Source organism: Nelumbo nucifera, chromosome 7, assembly GCF_055504915.1.
Source record: "Nelumbo nucifera cultivar China Antique chromosome 7, China Antique-T2T, whole genome shotgun sequence".
In the NCBI taxonomy this organism is placed as follows: Eukaryota; Viridiplantae; Streptophyta; class Magnoliopsida; order Proteales; family Nelumbonaceae; genus Nelumbo; species Nelumbo nucifera.
The window spans coordinates 24,615,327-24,632,907 of record NC_142655.1 but is presented as its reverse complement, the minus strand read 5'-3'; the positions used below and the strand labels follow the sequence as shown (position 1 = coordinate 24,632,907).

The following is a 17,581-nucleotide window of genomic DNA, read 5'->3' as shown; positions in this document are numbered from 1 at the left end:
ACATATAATATACCAATTTACAATGATAGAAGGTATAAATATCTATAAAACAAAATATTATAAGCAATAAGTGTTAGCATTTAATCATTAAATAAAATAATAAATAATCAACAAACTATAAACATTTTACATCTCATGTTTCAAAATGCAAATTTCTCAGATAATTCAAGTAACCAATTTAGAAGAAAAGAAACATATGAAGAATCATCCATATAATTGGATATTAGATTTATTGTCATTCAATAGTTTAGAAGAAAGAAAAAAACTTAACCAATAAAAAGAAAATAAATCCACTAGGAAAAGAAATGAGAAAAATAACAAACTTGGGATGCTATATTTAGAATAATTATAACAAAAAAACTCATTTGATATATCCAAGAGAAACTAAGAAATTGATTGTCCCTTTTGCATTGAATTCTCCTAAAACACTAGGGTTGTGTTTGGTTTGAAGGAAAAGGTAGGTAAAGGAAGGAAAGACAAGGAAACCTATACAAGGTTCATAAAAGGTTTCCGTACCTTTTCCTTCAAACCAAAAATAGCCTAAGAGAAACTAATAGAACTTGATTTTTCCTATTGTTTTTCATTTATACTCTTTTTATTTGTCTGGTGTAATTATTGGAGTGCTTATTCCATATATTTTTAACTACAAAAAATACACAATATATATATATATATATTTGCGTTAAATCACTAAATAATTATTGATGCTTGAGGCTTACACCTTTTTATGCCTCAAGTTACGCTTAACGCCTTGAGTACAAATTATAATTAAGACAATATTATGTTCTCCATGAACACAAATTATAGTTAATTACAAATAAATTAAAATAATAATATTTTTAAAATAATAAAATTTATTAAATTCAAATAAAAATTAGTAAAAAATATTACTAATTTATTGGTTTAAAAATGTTAATTTAAAGTTCTTTTAAAATTAATAGAAATTAAAAAAAAATTTATGAATATCAGATAAATTTATTAATACAATTATAAAAATAGAACTAATAATGCAAATAATATTTAGTAAATTTCAATACAAGTTAAAATTAACAAAGAATAAAAGCATACGAAATTTGTCATCTCATTTGGATGCACTGCATTGCAGTCTCTCCCTTCCCTTTCTCACCACTCATGTTCTGCCAATTCACGTTTCACATTTCTTTACCCACCTTTCTCATTAGGTCATGTGGCAAGGCAAAGAAAGGCAGGTATTAATCAAGACATCCTGATTTTTTCTATTCCATTGAGAGAAGATCATGTGATTTTCTCCTTAACTCTATCTTCTCCCTCCATTTCCCTTCTCATTAAGACAAATCGATAGGGGTTTAACCTATATTATTACACCACATCACCCTTTCTCCAAGAGTTATATAAAATCATATATGGAATAGAAACTTGCCCAAATCCCAACATTTGGAAAAAAGGGAAGTTGCCAACTTCCTTCCCTTCCATTTTTTAATGAAACTCTAGATAGAGTTTTGAAGTTAACTTGACACTTGTTTTGGAGTTTATCCCTGCAAAGAAAACATTGCAGTTCACCCTTGAAAAGAAAACATTGTGTTTAGAATTCCTTCCTAGAGAGAGATCACACTTCACACCCTGTTTCCTAGAGTTCGCCCTTGTTATGTATTGCTGATCATTGAACCCAAGTACGATTTCTCTCTTGTGTTTATTTCTCCTCTACCATTGTGAATACTACTGTTCTTTTTCTTCTCTTTTAAGCACTTGGGGCTTTGCTTTTAGATAAAGAGCTTACTAACTCCTTAATCCAGGCATGGCAATGAAGACAAGCACCATGCTCCTAAAATCAACAAAAACCTTGCAGTTATACTCCAAACTCATTCAGGAAGCTAAACTACTTCAACATGTGCAAAAGCAACAATTTTGAAGGAGTTTTTTACCATTGTTCAGGGAACTGAACTACTTAAGACACTCAAGAATAGGCATCCCAATCTTAATAGTATATAAGCGTTGTGTCAATGCACTTGTATTTTAGCCTTCTTCTCAATGATATTTATATTTTCCAAACTTATATGTTTTCCATGTGTTTCAAGCCATTTAAAACATGGTTTATTGTGCCTTTTGTGAGAGCATTGTTTCCCGTTGACGTTGCTGGAGTATATTAGGCCTCCAGGGTGTGATGGCTGGTGTCGAGCTTTTCTAAATGGAAGTACTTTTATAAAAATACTTTTATGGAAATACTTTTATAAAAATACTTTTACGAATACATTTTAATAAAAGGCACTTTTAAGGAAAAATCATTTTAATAAAAGTACTTTTATGAAAGCATTTTTATAAAATTCAACTAGGAAGAGTTTTATAAGTGGTATTTTAAAATTCAACTAGGGATAATTTTGAAAGAAAAAAATTGAATAAGTGCTTATACAATAAGCATTTAAAAATGCTGGAAATTTGGGCTTAAAAAAATAAGCCCTTACTTTTTAAAATAAGCACTTATTTTGGGCTTATTTCTCAAACACCAATAAATGCTTAATGGTGTGATCCCAACCTAAATAAGTACTTCCAAACATAGCTGCTACATTTAGGATGCAATTTTTTTTTTTTTTTGGGGGGGGGGATGTCAGGTTAAGGCACCCCTTTTTTTGGGGGGCTCGTTTTGACCGTTAGGAGTAGGTAACCCGTTCCCTGTCTTTGTTTCTATTGCATTCTATCTCATCGTATTACATTTTGTTCTGTGATATTTGAGAATCACCGTCAATACCTCGGTGTAGATCCGGGATAATCCTTTGTTCCATAGCCATGGAGATATTTACAACTAGCCAATTAAGAATTCTCAGATGTACTAGTACTAGCAGTGCATCAAAGATGCAATCATCAATTCTCCCGAGAGGCCACAATTACCGCGAGCAAACATAGTAATGACGAGGAACACATTTTTGCTATGCTACTAATACTTGTACTTGTTCTGGAGAACTAAAACAAGAATTCTCTTTCTTCATCATCAATCGAATCACTATTTGCGACCCAGGATTCTATTTTATCATCAATCCAATCACCATTCACGTTTTTTCTTTTTCTTATCAATGAATAGATCTCTTTACTTGTACGGCTTAGATGTCTCGTATTTCTCGAAAAAGTGATTCGATTGATGGGATTTGGTATGATACTTATGTGATCGATGAATTAAAATTGCATTTTTTTGGAGAATGGGAATATTGTAGATAAAAATCCAGTATTTTATAATGGAAACAACCCAAGGAACTATGGTCAATTTTTGACTGAGGACAAACATCTTCATATAGATACAAATAATTTCATTAATATTAACTTAAAGTTCTTTCTTTGGCCCAATTATCGATTAGAAGATTTAGCTTGTATATATAAATTTGGGCTCGAGCTGCTTGAAACCTTAATCCAAGCCCCACCCAAATTTAGGCCAAGCTTGAATTTTTTTGTCCCAATCCCATCTCACAGTCTAAAAATGCAGCCTGCAGGTCCGACCCATGCAAAGACTCACGTTGGATTGTGTCTGGTTCAGGTTTTTTTTTTTTTTAAAGGCTCATCCAAGTTGCACTCCTAATTAAATTAATTTATGATTTATTTCATTGTATTTTTGCCGGGTAATTGGGCAAATGATGTAAGATATGCATTTCCGTTTAATCCCCTTTTGCTATCATATCAGAAATAGCGATGGGAGTTGAGTTCCCACTTTCAGCAGGAGAAGAAGATAGTTTCATGTAACAACTAACAACTAACAACTAACAACCAACAACTACAGGGTAGAAGAGACTCGATAGGCATATCTCGGTACACTCTCAACACACCCTCAGTATACTCCCCATCTAATTTCTTCTGCCAAAGAGCCTGAAATGCCGAACAAGAAGAGGAAGAGACTCGAACGGCCTACCATTCATCCTCGCAATAGATACTCTGAGAACCCACCTGATTTTCGTCTGTTGGCGTCGCTGTATCCGTCATTCGAATCCTTTGTCTTCTACTCTCACGACGGTCGACCCAGGATCGATTGGACTGATTTCAATGCCACAAGAGAACTCACCAGGGTCCTGCTCGATCACGACCATGGTGTCAAATGGTAATCGCCTCTTATATGAGTAGCTACCTGCCTGAGGTTGTTGGCCTCTTCTTGCGATTTTAGTTCACGTTACGTTTAAGGGTCTTTCACACAATAGTTTCTCCTTCGCCTATATATTTAGGTATAGAATTGTTTATTTTCCTTTTTCGTGTTTAATGATCTCTTTCCCCTTTCCGTTGTTCCAGTTTGTCATCTTGTGAGTTCACCACCTGGGTTTTTGTAAATTTTACGTTTTTTTTTTTTTTGGTTACTGATTTTGCCGTTGTTAAGGGGTTACTTCTGTTATCAGGATCTCGTTCAGTCATAGCAGTTATGTCAAGTGTTATTAGCGATGATGGTTTAATCGCTCTTCATTTTTCTTAATGTCTTGGATGTTGAGATTTCAATAGTTTATTATGGTTTTCTTTTGTAGATTTAGGGAGTTTTCTGTATTGTGCAAGTTTGTTCATTACATTGGTGTAAATGAAAAAAATTTCAGGTGGATTCCTGATGGCCAACTTTGCCCCACGGTACCCAATAGGTCCAATTATATCCACTGGATTGAAGATCTTTTATCATCTGAAATCATTGCTAAGACTAACACTAGTCAGGATAAGGTGAGGGGATTTGATATTGGAACTGGAGCTAACTGCATCTACCCACTTCTTGGTGCGTCTCTCTTGGGTTGGAGCTTTGTTGGAACAGGTGGGCTTCTTTGGTTCTAAGGATTTTCCATTGCTCCGGACCACAAGATTTTGGTTGCCTTATATCTTATACGTTTATTCTAATTGTTGATCCCTAATATCAATATTGTTCTTGCTAAACTTGCAGACGTTACTGATGTTGCCCTAGAGTGGGCAAGACAAAATGTTAGGAATAATCCACACATATCAGAATTGATTGAAATTAGAAAGTCTGGTGATGCAGGGCAGAGCCTCTTGACAGAAGAAACTTGTAGTGGACAGATGGTTTCTGGTGAACCTGATCCAGGCTTAGGAGATATTTTGTCTGAGAAATCAGAATCATTAACTTCAAATCCAGTAGTTTCTGATATTATGAAGGAATACCATGGACCACCTGTACTTTTTGGTGTTGTTAAGGATGGTGAGAGTTTTGATTTCTGTATGTGCAATCCTCCATTTTTTGAGAGCATGGAAGAAGCAGGACTAAATCCAAAAACTTCATGTGGTGGCACTGCTCAAGAGATGGTTTGTCCCGGTGGAGAAAGGGCTTTTATATCTCAAATAATTGAAGACAGTGTTATTTTGAAGCAATCTTTTCGGTAAATCCTTTCCATGCTTGTGTTTCATTTTCTTCTCGGGTATCAAGATGTTTTTAATGTGATAGTGGATGCTATTTGTTGCTTTCTTATCTGATCTGGTACTTTTAGGTGGTACACTTCAATGATTGGGAGGAAATCCAATCTAAAGGTACTAGTATCCAAGCTTCGGGAGGTGGGAGTCACCATAGTGAAGACTACTGAATTTGTCCAGGGAAAAACATGTCGGTGGGGTCTTGCTTGGTCTTTCACACCTCCATTGAAGAAGATGATAGTGTCTCATCTGGTTGAGAAGAGAAAATTTTCATTCATGCTTGAGGTCTCTGTCATACACAAACACAACTCTCCATGCGATCAATTTACATTCTATTACATTGTTTCTTTATAGAATTTCAAACTCTTCAACTTTAAAACAAAACTGATACTATTATATATTTTTGAATGGTAACTTGAACAAAAAAAATGAGAAATGCTATTGTTGTTAAAGAGATTGGTGTTCACTCATTTGTAACTCTCTATTGTTGAAAAGGTGCACAAGGGGCAACTTCTCCTAGAATTAATAATGAACATAAACTTTTTTTTTTGATAAGTAATAACAAAAGTAAACTTTGCAGCACATCTACAACATTCACATCTACCTCTGCCCTAATAAAATTAAAAAATTTTGTTTTCTCAATCATTACAAAAACTGGGCAAGTCCAGCCATCTGAATTTATCAATATGAAATACCAATAAAAGATGGTAGGTTATAAAATGAGTGTCTCCAATAGGTGATAAAATGTGGGAAAGTAGGCTTAATGGTTTGGTCATGTGCAAGGTTCAAAGTATTGATGCAATACTCTCTGTATTGGGCGTATTGTTTTGTATCTTTGGGCATTTGATACACTTGTTTACAGGTGTTTTCAGGAACCCAATTTTTTTATTGATTAAATAGTTTAAAAGTATAAAAATGAAATTTGGAAAAACTAGGGAAAATAAAATGCGTGGCCAAAAAAGTATTGATACACCCTTGCTGATAGATTTGGGTGTATCGATACTTTAAACCATGGTGGCATGGTCATGTGTAGAAAAGATCATCTATAACATCTATGTGAAGAAGTGATCTGTCACAAATTGAAGGGTCTAGAAGAACTTAGGGAAGACCAAAAAGGGCTTGGGTAGTGAGAAATGGATTAAAGACTCATAATTTAACAATGGACATGGCACTGAACAAAGCAGAATTGTGGAACTAGATTCATGTAGCTGAACCCCATATAATTGGAATAAGGCTTAGTTAAGTTGAGGTTCAAACTTCCATCTTGTAATAACTAATTCACTTTACATTTTTTCCTCTCTTTTAATGGCCACAAGTTTGAACCCAAGGTTGGAAGTGTAATTTTATTGGATATGCCTCCACACAGAAGGGGTATTGTTGTTATGATCCAGTTAGTGGCACCTGCTTTGTTACTATGGATGCCACCTTTATTGAGTCAATCCCTTTCTATAGTCTTCCACCTTAAGGGGAGCAATTGGTTAAGGCCTTTAACCTGCTTGGTTCATCTATTCCTCTCTTAGTTCCCACTTTTGGTGAGTCTTCTCCCAATTCTGCTCCACTTGTCCAGTCATCCTATGCACCCAACTCATCTATTCCTCCACCTTCTCCTCCTGCTAATCCTTCCTACCTTCATTACCCCTACTATCATTTAGGGGTGGTATTAAAGGCAAAGGTGCAGGGATGAGCAAGTTGTTCCCACTACTACAACAGAACCTCCTATGCCAACTCCTAAATAGACAACAAGTTCTGCCATCCCATCCACTTTCCCAGGCTTGGACCTCTCTATTGCAGTAAGAATGGGTAAGAGGAGATGTACAACCGTTGCCAAATGAGCATTACCCTTCTTCCCTGTTTTAAACTTTTTAAGGTTTCAAATGTGGGTTTGGCTTCCAACTCTTGTCCTTGGTGTGTCTAGGCTTCTTGCAATATTCACACACCACTTCATTAGTCTTCTTGCAACATGCCTGCTTGTACTCCACCTAGATTTAGAAGTCATAAAAGTAGAGTGTTCAACATTAGCGCTCTACATCATGGCAACCCTCCTACTCTCTTCACCTTGCACCAAAGAATATGCTATAGCAAGAGAAACAATATCAGTACTAAGGATATATTGCCTAGTGAAGTTGAACTTTGTATTTAACCTAACTAGAAATCAAACACATTGTTCTTCTCAACATATTTTCTACATTGCTCACCATCCTTGGGATCCTTCCATTTTAGGGCCTCCAAATGGTCAATTTCTTCCCATAGAGATGGTAAAGAGGAGAAATACATACCACACTCCTCCCCACTGACACATATTTTTTTTTTGGTCAGCAGGAAAAGAATTTTATTAATATAAAATTGGAGTTACAAGAGATTGGGTGTAAGTTCCCCCCAAAACAACAAAAGATTGCAGATTTTCCCAAAACATTTGCTGTCTTACAGCCCCTTGTTTGGCCAAAGAATTTGCCATTCCATTTTCTGTTCTTCTCACCCACTTAAAGGCAACATTTAACTCTCTTATTAGGCTAACAATCTCCCTGAATTTATACCGGAAGACCCAAAGAATCTGGAACTGTTTTTGGTCCATGAGATGACTACTTTTAGAGTCCTCTTCCACCTCTAGATTATGGAAGCCCAATTGTTTAGCAAGCCTTAACCCCTGCAGTAGACTGACTGGTTCTGTTGTCAATGTATCACCATGTTCCATGGATCCTGAATACAAGGCCACTACTCTACCTTCTATATCTCTGAAAACACTCCCTACCCCAGCCAATCCTTTGTTGCCAATAAAGCTTCCATCAAAGTTGAGTTTTATAAAGTTAGGGGTTGGGGGCTTCCATTCCATCACTATCCTTGCCTTTTCCTGAGCTGATAAAGCCACCTCTTTCCAAGTCCTCAAAATATCATTCGATGAAAGACTTTGAAGTCATCCAATGTTTTCACCCAATGTGCAGCTTTAGTTTACTAAATCAAAAATTCTTCCTGAGTCCTACTCTTATCATTGGAAATTCTCCCATTTCTTTCTTCCCAAATAGTCCAAACCATAGCTGCTCCCCCTTGACACATATTACAAGCCTCTCTTCAGAGTTGATAAACTCTAGTAGTGTTTTTGACTTGGGAATAGGTGGCTGTCATCCTATCCTAAATGTCATTGGCGGTAGAAAGAAACATGTAGTTCCTAGCTATATGTGGCTACATTGAGCAACCAGCCATGACATTACCAATGAATTATCTTTTTCCCACTCTGCAAACTTGGGGTCTTCAAGCTTTGGTTTAGTTTCTTTGCCCGTGAGAAATCCTAGCTTACCTCATCTTCTAATAGTAAGCTTAGTTGATTGAGACCACTTTAGGAAGCTAGTTCCATCAAGTTTCACAGTAGTTATCATTCCACTAGTGATATCAACATTTCCAGGAAGAACATTGGAAGTAATTTGAGTATATTTGGGGGTTTCCATAGTTCACAACTTCTAAGAAGATAAACCCTACTTCAAGAACACTTTCTCACCACTTCCTAGGGCACCAAAAAACAACCGGACCAAAAACAAACCTCAATAGTCAGGTATAGTTGCAGTTTAGCAGTAAATAGGGCCATAAACAAGAACTAGTGGCAAACAAGAACTAGTGGGAGATCTTCGGTATTTCTTGGGCATTGAAGTTGCTCGATCTAAGGATGGTATCTTCATCTCTCAGCGTAAATATGTCCTTAATCTTCTTGCTGAAACTGGTAAACTTGGAGTTAAACCCATCTCCACTCCTATTGATCCTAATCATAAGCTTTCTGCTATAGATGGTGAGCTTTTGTCTGATAAGGGAGTGTTTCAGAGACTGCTTGGGAAGTTGTTATACCTTTGCATGACTCGGCCAGATATTTCCTATGCAGTAAGTGTTATTAGTCAATTTATGCATTCTCCCAGAGATACTCATTTAGCTGCTGCAAAAAGGGTTCTGTGCTACTTGAAAGGTACCTCAGGGAAAGGTATTCTATTTGCTAAACATGGTCACATGAAGCTGGAAGCTTTTACTGATGCCGATTGGATAGGATGCATTGATGATAGAAGATCCACCTCTGGTTATTGTGCTCTGGTTGCTGGGAATATTGTGTCATAGAGGAGTAAGAAATAATCTGTAGTTGCTAGATCCTCAGCTGAAGCAGAATACAAGGCAATGGCACATGGTGTGTCAGAATTGCTGTGGCTACGTTCCCTTCTAGAAGAATTGGGGGTGGACTACGAGAAACCAATGATGCTCTATTGTGACAACCAAGCTGCTATCAACATTGCACATAATCATGTTCAACATGATAGAACTAAGCACATTGAGGTTGATAGGCATTTTATAAGGGAAAGAGTTTCCTCAGGAGAAGTTTGTTTACCATTCATCACATTAGAAGAGCAACTGGCTGATATCTTGACCAAGGGAGTTCCAAGAGGGAAAATGACACACTATATAAGCAAGCTGGGCATGATTGACATCTATGCTCAGTTTGAGGGGGAGTGTAAAGAGACTGGGCCGAATGGGCCCTAACATCCTCCCTTGTAATATCTTTTATTTTATTGTTGAAGGGCCACACTTAATGGGCCTGTTATTTATTCTTGTTTTATTCTCTTTATGTAACTGCCAAGCTGGCCGCCCACTTAAGGGCATTCTTGTCATCATCTAATTTTTAGATCTTAATAAAATAGGGTTAGAGGAGAATGGAGATTAATTCGACTCCTTCTCTTACCTTCTCTTTTCGCCATCTTCTTCTCCTGTATAGCTGTTCAGACCTGTTCTTTACTTCTTCTAATCCCTAAATTTGTTCTTGATATTTGAGGACTGATTTACATCTTATACATCAGTATTCTCATAGATTTATTGCATCACTGCTTATGACAGCCAGACTTGAATTATATTTTTTTTTCAGTGATGAGTTATAATTGCATTTAGTATCCATGTCTTTGCATCATGACCATTAATTGCCATTAATAATTTGATGAATCTTTACATTTGGCATCCATGCATTTGCATTCTGACCATTATCTAGCACTTAAATCATTCTGATGAATTGCCGATTTTATCAAGACTATAAGAGCTGCAGAGCATGTGTTTGCATCATGACCATTAATTGCCATGAATAATTTTGATGAATAAGCATTTGATATCCATGCATTTGCATCCTGACCATTATCTAGCACTTAAATCATTCTGATGAATTGTCAATTTTATCAAGACTATAAGAGCTGCAGAGCATGCATAATTTCATATAGTTTTGGGGACTCAACTGGAATTTGAGAATTTTACTTTCTTTTTGTCAATAACTATTGGAACCCTTTAGTCTCTAACAAACTATTAAATCTCCCTCTAAAACAATCCTTTTGTGTTTTCTGAATATTGGGACTCTTGAATGATACATTACAAGCAGAAATCCAATAATGTGAATTTGTTGTGATTGTTTGAACCATTAATATTCTTCATGTCAATATCAGTATACTGTAGTTGAGATGTCAACAATTGTCTTGCCAATGATTTGCACGTATACATACCATTCCTGTGCATGTACTGAAAATGGTGCCATTAAATTAACCTGTTTTTTTGCACCTAAAAACTATTTTTCAGATTTTAGATATCCACCTCCAAGCTGGTCTCCTATCACAGCAGCTTTCAGCTGGTACAATCTTTCATTTTTTTTTCGTCTTTTTTATCCTTCTTAGCTATGAAATAGCTTTCTTTCTAGAAAGAAAAAGAGACTGATATATTACCTACGTTACACGGATTCTGGTATGAGAGTTGGAATCACATTACATGGGTACTGGTGTGAGGATAAGAATCCAACACAAGTATGATGTGTTGGAATCATCTAGCATGGGAAAATGTGATCCAGTGACTTGGCTTCCACACTTTTCAAATACATTTTTCAATGAGGAAAATGAAATAAATTTAGATGCATAAATCAATGCAAACATATCAAGTATTGCAAATTTCCATTCATGTTCAACTTTTAGCATAAGAATTCGAGGTTTTTTAGTCACATGTTGTTGTGTCAGTGCAGTGTCTGCACATATCCTATCTAGTTACAACATCCATTTGAAATATCTGTGTCACATGGGATATTAGACCACTTGTATGTGTCCAATTGCCTGGCTGTCATGTGTTTATCATTATTTTATTCATGCTATTTGATGTGATATCCTGGCCATCCTTTTAAATGCATGTCAATGCAAATACCGATCACTTCATTTCATGTTTTCTATTCCATCTTACTTCATACACGTATTGCTGGCAACATGATACCTCATACTTGGGTAATTTTTTTCCTACTCCAGGGTCTTCAACGTCAATTCAGTGCTATACATGTACTGAAATCAGTGGAGTCATTTTTCACTGCGGCTGGTGCATCTTGTAAATCCAACACCTTATCATTTATTGTTGATGTAAGTATTTTTTGCTATGGATAAATTGAACTGTTTTGTTTTTAATAATGTTTTTGGTGTATGCCAACACCTAAGATATATTTTTGTAGGTAACTGCATCAAAAGAGCATGTTGAAGCAATCCTAAAAAGTGTGCCCCAGAAAATTGATGAGAGTGTTAATTGCCACTTTATGTCTGAGACATCCAATGGCTCAAGTAGATTGCACACTCCAGTTGATGATAAACTATGTTTCCATGTTTCGGTGAGACCAGTTCTATTATTTCTTTTCTCTTAGTTCACCTCTGATGTCTACTTGTTTATCTCTCATTCGTTGTTTGTTATGTAATTGTCTTAGGTCTTTCAGCAAATTCCAGGCACCCTTCTAGTGAGGGGATCATTAAATCATGACGGAAATTCAGAGTCAGGTTCTAACCTACCCATTTCTAATTCCAAGTTAAAATGCATTACTTTGACACACACCGGTTTGTTGCATAGATGGCAGTTCATTGTTTTAAAAGCACAGGGGGCATTTTGTGCCTGAGATGCAAGGCACACACCTTTTTGAAGCAAGGTGCAAAAATGCACAAAATTCCAAAAAAAAAAAAACAAAAGATTAAAAATATTAAACATAATATCGATTAAAAATATAAGCTTAAATTTTAAAATAAATGTTCTAAAAATAACGTGGTTGTGGAGGTTTCCCCTAGAAGATGATAGGGGAAGCATTCATGGTATCTTGGAAAATGGTTGGAATACAAAGGTGGCGTCTCACTCTTCAAAGTCTCCTTGAAAAGTAATACAAGCGGTACTCCCAACCTTTCTTAATTTCACTCACTTTGATGTGGGTAGTGGGAACAAAGTTCTGTTTTGGGAGGATCTGTGGATTGGTGACATACCCCTCAAGCTACAATTCTCTTTTCTCTACTCTCTGTCCAATTACAAATCTGAACCTATCTCAAAATTTATTGCAACCTTGCCTTCTGGCATGAACCGTGATTTTGGCTTCAGGAGGGGCTTGAGGAATAATGAATGTGAGTCCCTTATTTTCTTGTTGGCCAAGTTGGAGTTGTTCTTGGATCAAAATTTGAATGATAGTAGAATCTGGTCCCCCTCACTTGATGGGCTCTTTTCTTGTGCTTTTTTTTTCAATTTGTCCACACGGAGTTTTTGGGGGTGAGCTTCCTGGTGAAAGAGATTTAGTGCAAGCCTATCCCTCCTAAAATTCAAGCTCTGTGTTGTGAATTATTTATTGGAAAGATAGATATCTGTGGCATGCTGCAATAAAAGGAGGCCCAATTGAAGTGAACAAGTACCTGGAGAACATTGTAAATATAGCAGTTGAAGTGAACAAATCTCTGGGTTTATTGGTTTTAGGTGGAGAGACTTTACTAAAAAGATGTTTGAGCCTTTGAGGTACTGGAAAGACATTTTCCTCTTCCCACGAGGGATTTAGATGTCAACTCTGAAGCTCTTAGTTCTAGATCTGAAGACTTAAATTCTGAAAAGAGAGCCGATGGAACTACAAGAGTCAGCAATGGTGAAATTGAATTCGTGGAAGAAGATCAACTGTTCAAGAAGAATACGGTTCTGGAATTGGAAAGAATTAACAAGGAGACTAGGGACTTGATGGATCTTAGGAAGGACTTTTTGGTAGTTAGAAGGTTTAAACATTGGAAAAAATATTGTCCAGTTTTGGTGTCAAGTGTTTTTGCTAGGTTAAAAGGAGGGTTATTTGGAATTGGGCCAAGTAAAAGAGTTTTGAAACACAAGAAGGGTCAGAAGAAGAATTAGAGGTTTGTTCTTTTCTTTGGTCTGTAGAGGGAGTTTTTATGGATTGCCTTCTTTGTATTTTAGTGTTAGAGATCTTGTTGTGAAGAGCTCTGTTTTGGTGGTTGGTTTCTGTTTTTTTTTTTTTTTTCAGGTTTGGGAGGATGCTTGGTTGTATTTCTGGTATTGTGGTTGGTGGTTTTTTGAGGTGTTGGGGTTGGTTTGTTCTTCTTTTCTTTGGGGTGACTTCTGGTCACTTTCCTTGTATTTCTTTTTTTTTTTATTTTAATAAAGTTTTATTTATTACAAAAAAAGGAGGCCCAATTTGTGCCTCTCTCCTCCGGTGTGCATACTTTGCAAAGCTTGTGGTGAGACCATTCCTCATTTACTAATCTCCTATCTTGTGTCTTGTATTTGGGAATATTTCTGTTTTCTCTTTGGTTGTAGATGAGTTTCCCCTCGAGATGTTGTAAACTTATTCAACTCCAACTTCCTAAGGCAATCAAAAAAGAGAGGGAGAATTATGTGGAGGACAGTAGTGTGGTTTATTTGGGAGGAAAGAAACCAAAGAATCTTTAATGACAATAGCAGGTTAAGGAGGAGCTAATAAAAGCTATAAAAGTCAGAGTTGTGCATTGGGTAAAAACATTTGACCTCTTTAGAGTCTTCTTAGTTAATGAAATAGTAAGAGCTTGGGTAGAAGTTGCACGGATAGATATAAGAAAAGGCAGAATGATAATGGAGTGGAAACCCCTGGTTGAAAACAAATTGAAGATGAACTTTGATGGTAGTTTTATGGGCAATCCAGGAAGGGCAAGCATAGGGGGTGTCTTTAGGAATCACCTGGGCATGGTGTTTGCTATGTATTCAGGACCAATTGGTTTTGGTGGCTCGGTTAGAGCTGAAATAATGGCACTGTTGCAAGGTCTGACTCTGAGATTAGCACAACAGCTTGGTTTTTGAGAAATGGAAGTCGAAGGAGATTCAGAACTGGTTAGGAATGGCAATGGGGCAGGGATCATATTCCCTGTCCCTGACCCCGATTATGAAATAAATCCCTATCCCTGATCCCGATCACTGGTGGAGTTAATCCCCATCCCCGTTCCCGCCCTGCCAAAGCAGTCCCCCATCCCTGACCCCATCGGGTAGGGGAAGTTGGGTAACCGGCAGGGATGGGGAAAATTGCCATTCCCTAGAACTGGTTATATCTTGGACAAGGCATTGTAATTCAGCACCTAGGAGTTATAGACATGACTGCAGGGAGATATACTACCTAGTAAGGGAACTGAATACCACCTTTATCTGGATTAGAAGAACTGCAAATGGGTTGGCAGATGTAAGGGGTAGATAGAAACCATTTGTTCTGGGCAAAAAACATTTGGGGATTGGTTGGAATGGTCCAACAGCTGTACTAAAAATAACTTCAAATTTATTAATGAATATCCTTTGCTGATAAAAAAATGTTTTAGAAAAACTATTTTCTCAAATTAAAACACATAAATGTAACATATAGAACATATTAAAAAAATGAAAATGTAAAAATAAAATCAAACATAACATCATCATCCATGCCTTGTCCCAACTCTATGGTACATGAATCCTGTTTTACCAATCCATTCTATTTAAAACCATATCCACTGTTAAATTATTGGTACTTAAATCATTTCTTACTACTTCTACCCATGTCTTTTTTTTGGCCTACCGTCTACCCCTAGCTCTTCTAGGCCCTTCCACTTGTAACAAATCACTTCTTCTAATTGGAGCTATTGGTGGTATTCGATGCACGTGACCATACCATCCTAGCCTACTCTCTCTCTCTCTCTCTCTCATTTTATCACTTATTGGAGCTACTCCTAGGTTTCTATGGATGGCTTCATTGCTGATCCTATCCTTTCTAGTTTTTCCATTCATCCATCTTAGCATCCACATTTCTGCCACTATCATTTTCTGAACATGTTTCTTGATTGCTAACATGTTCAGGCATGTGAAACTTTTAATCAATTTATTTTTCCCATTTGCATTCTTGATTCTGCAAGTATGAGCCACCTTTGTACCAAGCCCCCCGGTAGATACCAAGCTCCTTGAGGCAAACCCAAACAAGTCCATGTTAGGGTCTTAAGTTCTTAATCCTTTAAAAAATGATTTATAATATTAATTGTCTTTTAAAAATATCTTTTATTAGGATGAATGAACAACATTCATTCATTAGGTGTGCACCTTTGGCCCAGCCACTGGGCTTAAAAAATAAGCAAAATGCACAATTTCAAAAGGCACATGTCTGGTGTGTGCCTCGCCTGTGTGCCTCAAGAACACCTTTCAAATCACTGGCAATCCATTAAAACCATATATACTGGTGGCTGTTCTTTGTTAACTACTGGTATTTAGCTCCTATCTTGTCTCACCCATTATTGCTGCCTTTGCAGGAGCATTTTCATCTATATTCCAACAATTGGAGGAAGTTCTGAAGAAGGAATTCTGTAGGCAAAGACCACTATAGATGGTTCTGATGCTATTCAAACAAAACATTTGATGGCATGCTGAACTCAAAGATGGAGTATGGGTCTAACATCTCAGTGCCTTGGGGTTTTTTCCAACAAGAAAAGTAACTGACAAATAAAGGGTACAACAAAACTATAAAACAAGAGTTGAGACTTGTGTGATGATTGGGATATCTCACAAGAAACTTGGTGAGGTTCAATTTGCATACTTGGTACTTCCTATCAGACCATGAACATCATCCGCGTTTTCATGGCAACCTGTAATAGAAAGAGTTGAGACTTGAGGAGAGATTGGCTTGGTGGAAGTGTAAGCTATTATCCTTTGGTGGCTGTATTACTTTGATTTAAAGTTTTGTGACCAATTTGCTCATAAATTATCTTTCCTTGCTAAAGATAATTTCAGGTTGGTAAGGGGCCTAGTATTCTTTTTTGGGAGGATGAATGGAGTGGTTTTGGTAGATTTTGTGATCCTTGTCCTAGACTCTACAGGTTAAGTGAGAAGGATATCACGATTAATCTGTGCTTTGAAATCAGGAATGATAGAGTTATTTGGTGTCCAAAATTTTAAAAACCATAATAGCCGCACCTAGAAGTAGATGAATGTTTATCTCTTTCTGAACCAGATGCAAGATGGTGGAAGGATTAATGGACAGCTCACAGTAAATTCATTTTTATTCTGCACTTAATTCTAAACCAGGTGGGCAGAGCTGAATCGAGAGGTATTAGGGGTAATCCAATGCCACCCAAGGTGGAAGCTTTCACATGGCTAGTTGCCATGAACAATACAGGACAATCTCTTCATTACATGCATTTCAGCTCACAATGGATCAGCTGAGAGAGAGAGAGAGGGGACGACAGGTTCTAAGTATGCTTTTTTGTTCAACAGAAATGAATAAGATGCAGGACATCTTCATCATATGCAGCTACACCAGATTCATTTGGGGATTTTTCTTCTTTAAAAGTTGTTCACAGCCTTTGAATCCCAATGAGATGTTTGCAACTTGGCCAAGAGGCCCAAGACTTCAGGAGAGTAAGAAAGGCTTTTTGTTTTTTTGGAGCCATGTTCTGTTTGCTGTACTGTGGTGTATTTGGAAGGTAAGAAATGTTTAGAAGAACTGACAAAGATCGCTTTTCAGTGGGGAAAACAATTCTGGATGGGATCATAGTGCATTCCAGAATTTTCTGATGTACAAAGAGAAACATTCAGGGTTCATTTTTGGCAACATTAGAATTGTCCTAGATCTTGCACTTTCTTGAGGTTGAGTGCCACCTCAAAACCATACGTTGCCAGAGAAGATGGTCATTCAATCGTGAAAATAAGTTGTAATCAAGGGAAGCTGAAAACTTCCATCCTCCATCTTCATTAAGTTGTACAATTGCAGTAGTTCGTGCACAATGAGGTTCAAATTTGGATATATTAATTTCAGGATATCATATTCTGTTCATGGGCTTGTTCAATTTTTATCAGTTTTCATGAGAAAACTCGTCATTGAATTGAGACTTAAAAAGACTATCGTGGTATGACACGCTTGAAATTAAATTTATTACTTGGTTGATCGGTTGATCTCTATTTTTTAACTGGAAGCCAAACTTCC

General features: G+C 36.7%; 1 protein-coding gene across 3 annotated transcripts; it reads left to right on the top strand.

Annotated features, from left to right (window-relative positions):
* Positions 1-3,595: 3,595 nt before the first annotated feature.
* Positions 3,596-16,379, top strand: FIO1 (methyltransferase). 3 transcript variants are annotated; one of them, XM_019197094.2, is made up of 8 exons: positions 3,596-4,054; positions 4,533-4,738; positions 4,961-5,315; positions 5,424-5,631; positions 11,634-11,741; positions 11,831-11,983; positions 12,077-12,146; positions 15,912-16,379. In XM_019197094.2, the coding sequence occupies exons 1-8, from the start codon at positions 3,831-3,833 to the stop codon at positions 15,983-15,985; spliced, it is 1,398 nt and encodes a 465-aa protein (XP_019052639.1). In that variant the 5' UTR covers positions 3,596-3,830; the 3' UTR covers positions 15,986-16,379. The 3 variants fall into 3 exon arrangements, with proteins under 3 accessions (XP_019052639.1, XP_010251658.1, XP_010251656.1); XM_010253356.3 differs by having other exon boundaries at positions 3,598-4,054; positions 4,865-5,315; positions 12,077-12,141; XM_010253354.3 differs by having other exon boundaries at positions 3,600-4,054; positions 4,865-5,315.
* The last annotated feature ends 1,202 nt before the right edge of the window (positions 16,380-17,581 follow it).

Excerpts from the sequence above, each read along its gene's own strand:
- FIO1 (XM_010253354.3), top strand. The coding sequence starts at position 3,831 with ATGCCGAACAAGAAGAGGAAGAGACTCGAACGGCCTACCATTCATCCT. Across the intron at positions 5,316-5,423 it reads ATTTTGAAGCAATCTTTTCG|GTGGTACACTTCAATGATTG; the intron begins GTAAATCCTTTC and ends TGGTACTTTTAG. Across the intron at positions 5,632-11,633 it reads AATTTTCATTCATGCTTGAG|GGTCTTCAACGTCAATTCAG; the intron begins GTCTCTGTCATA and ends TTCCTACTCCAG.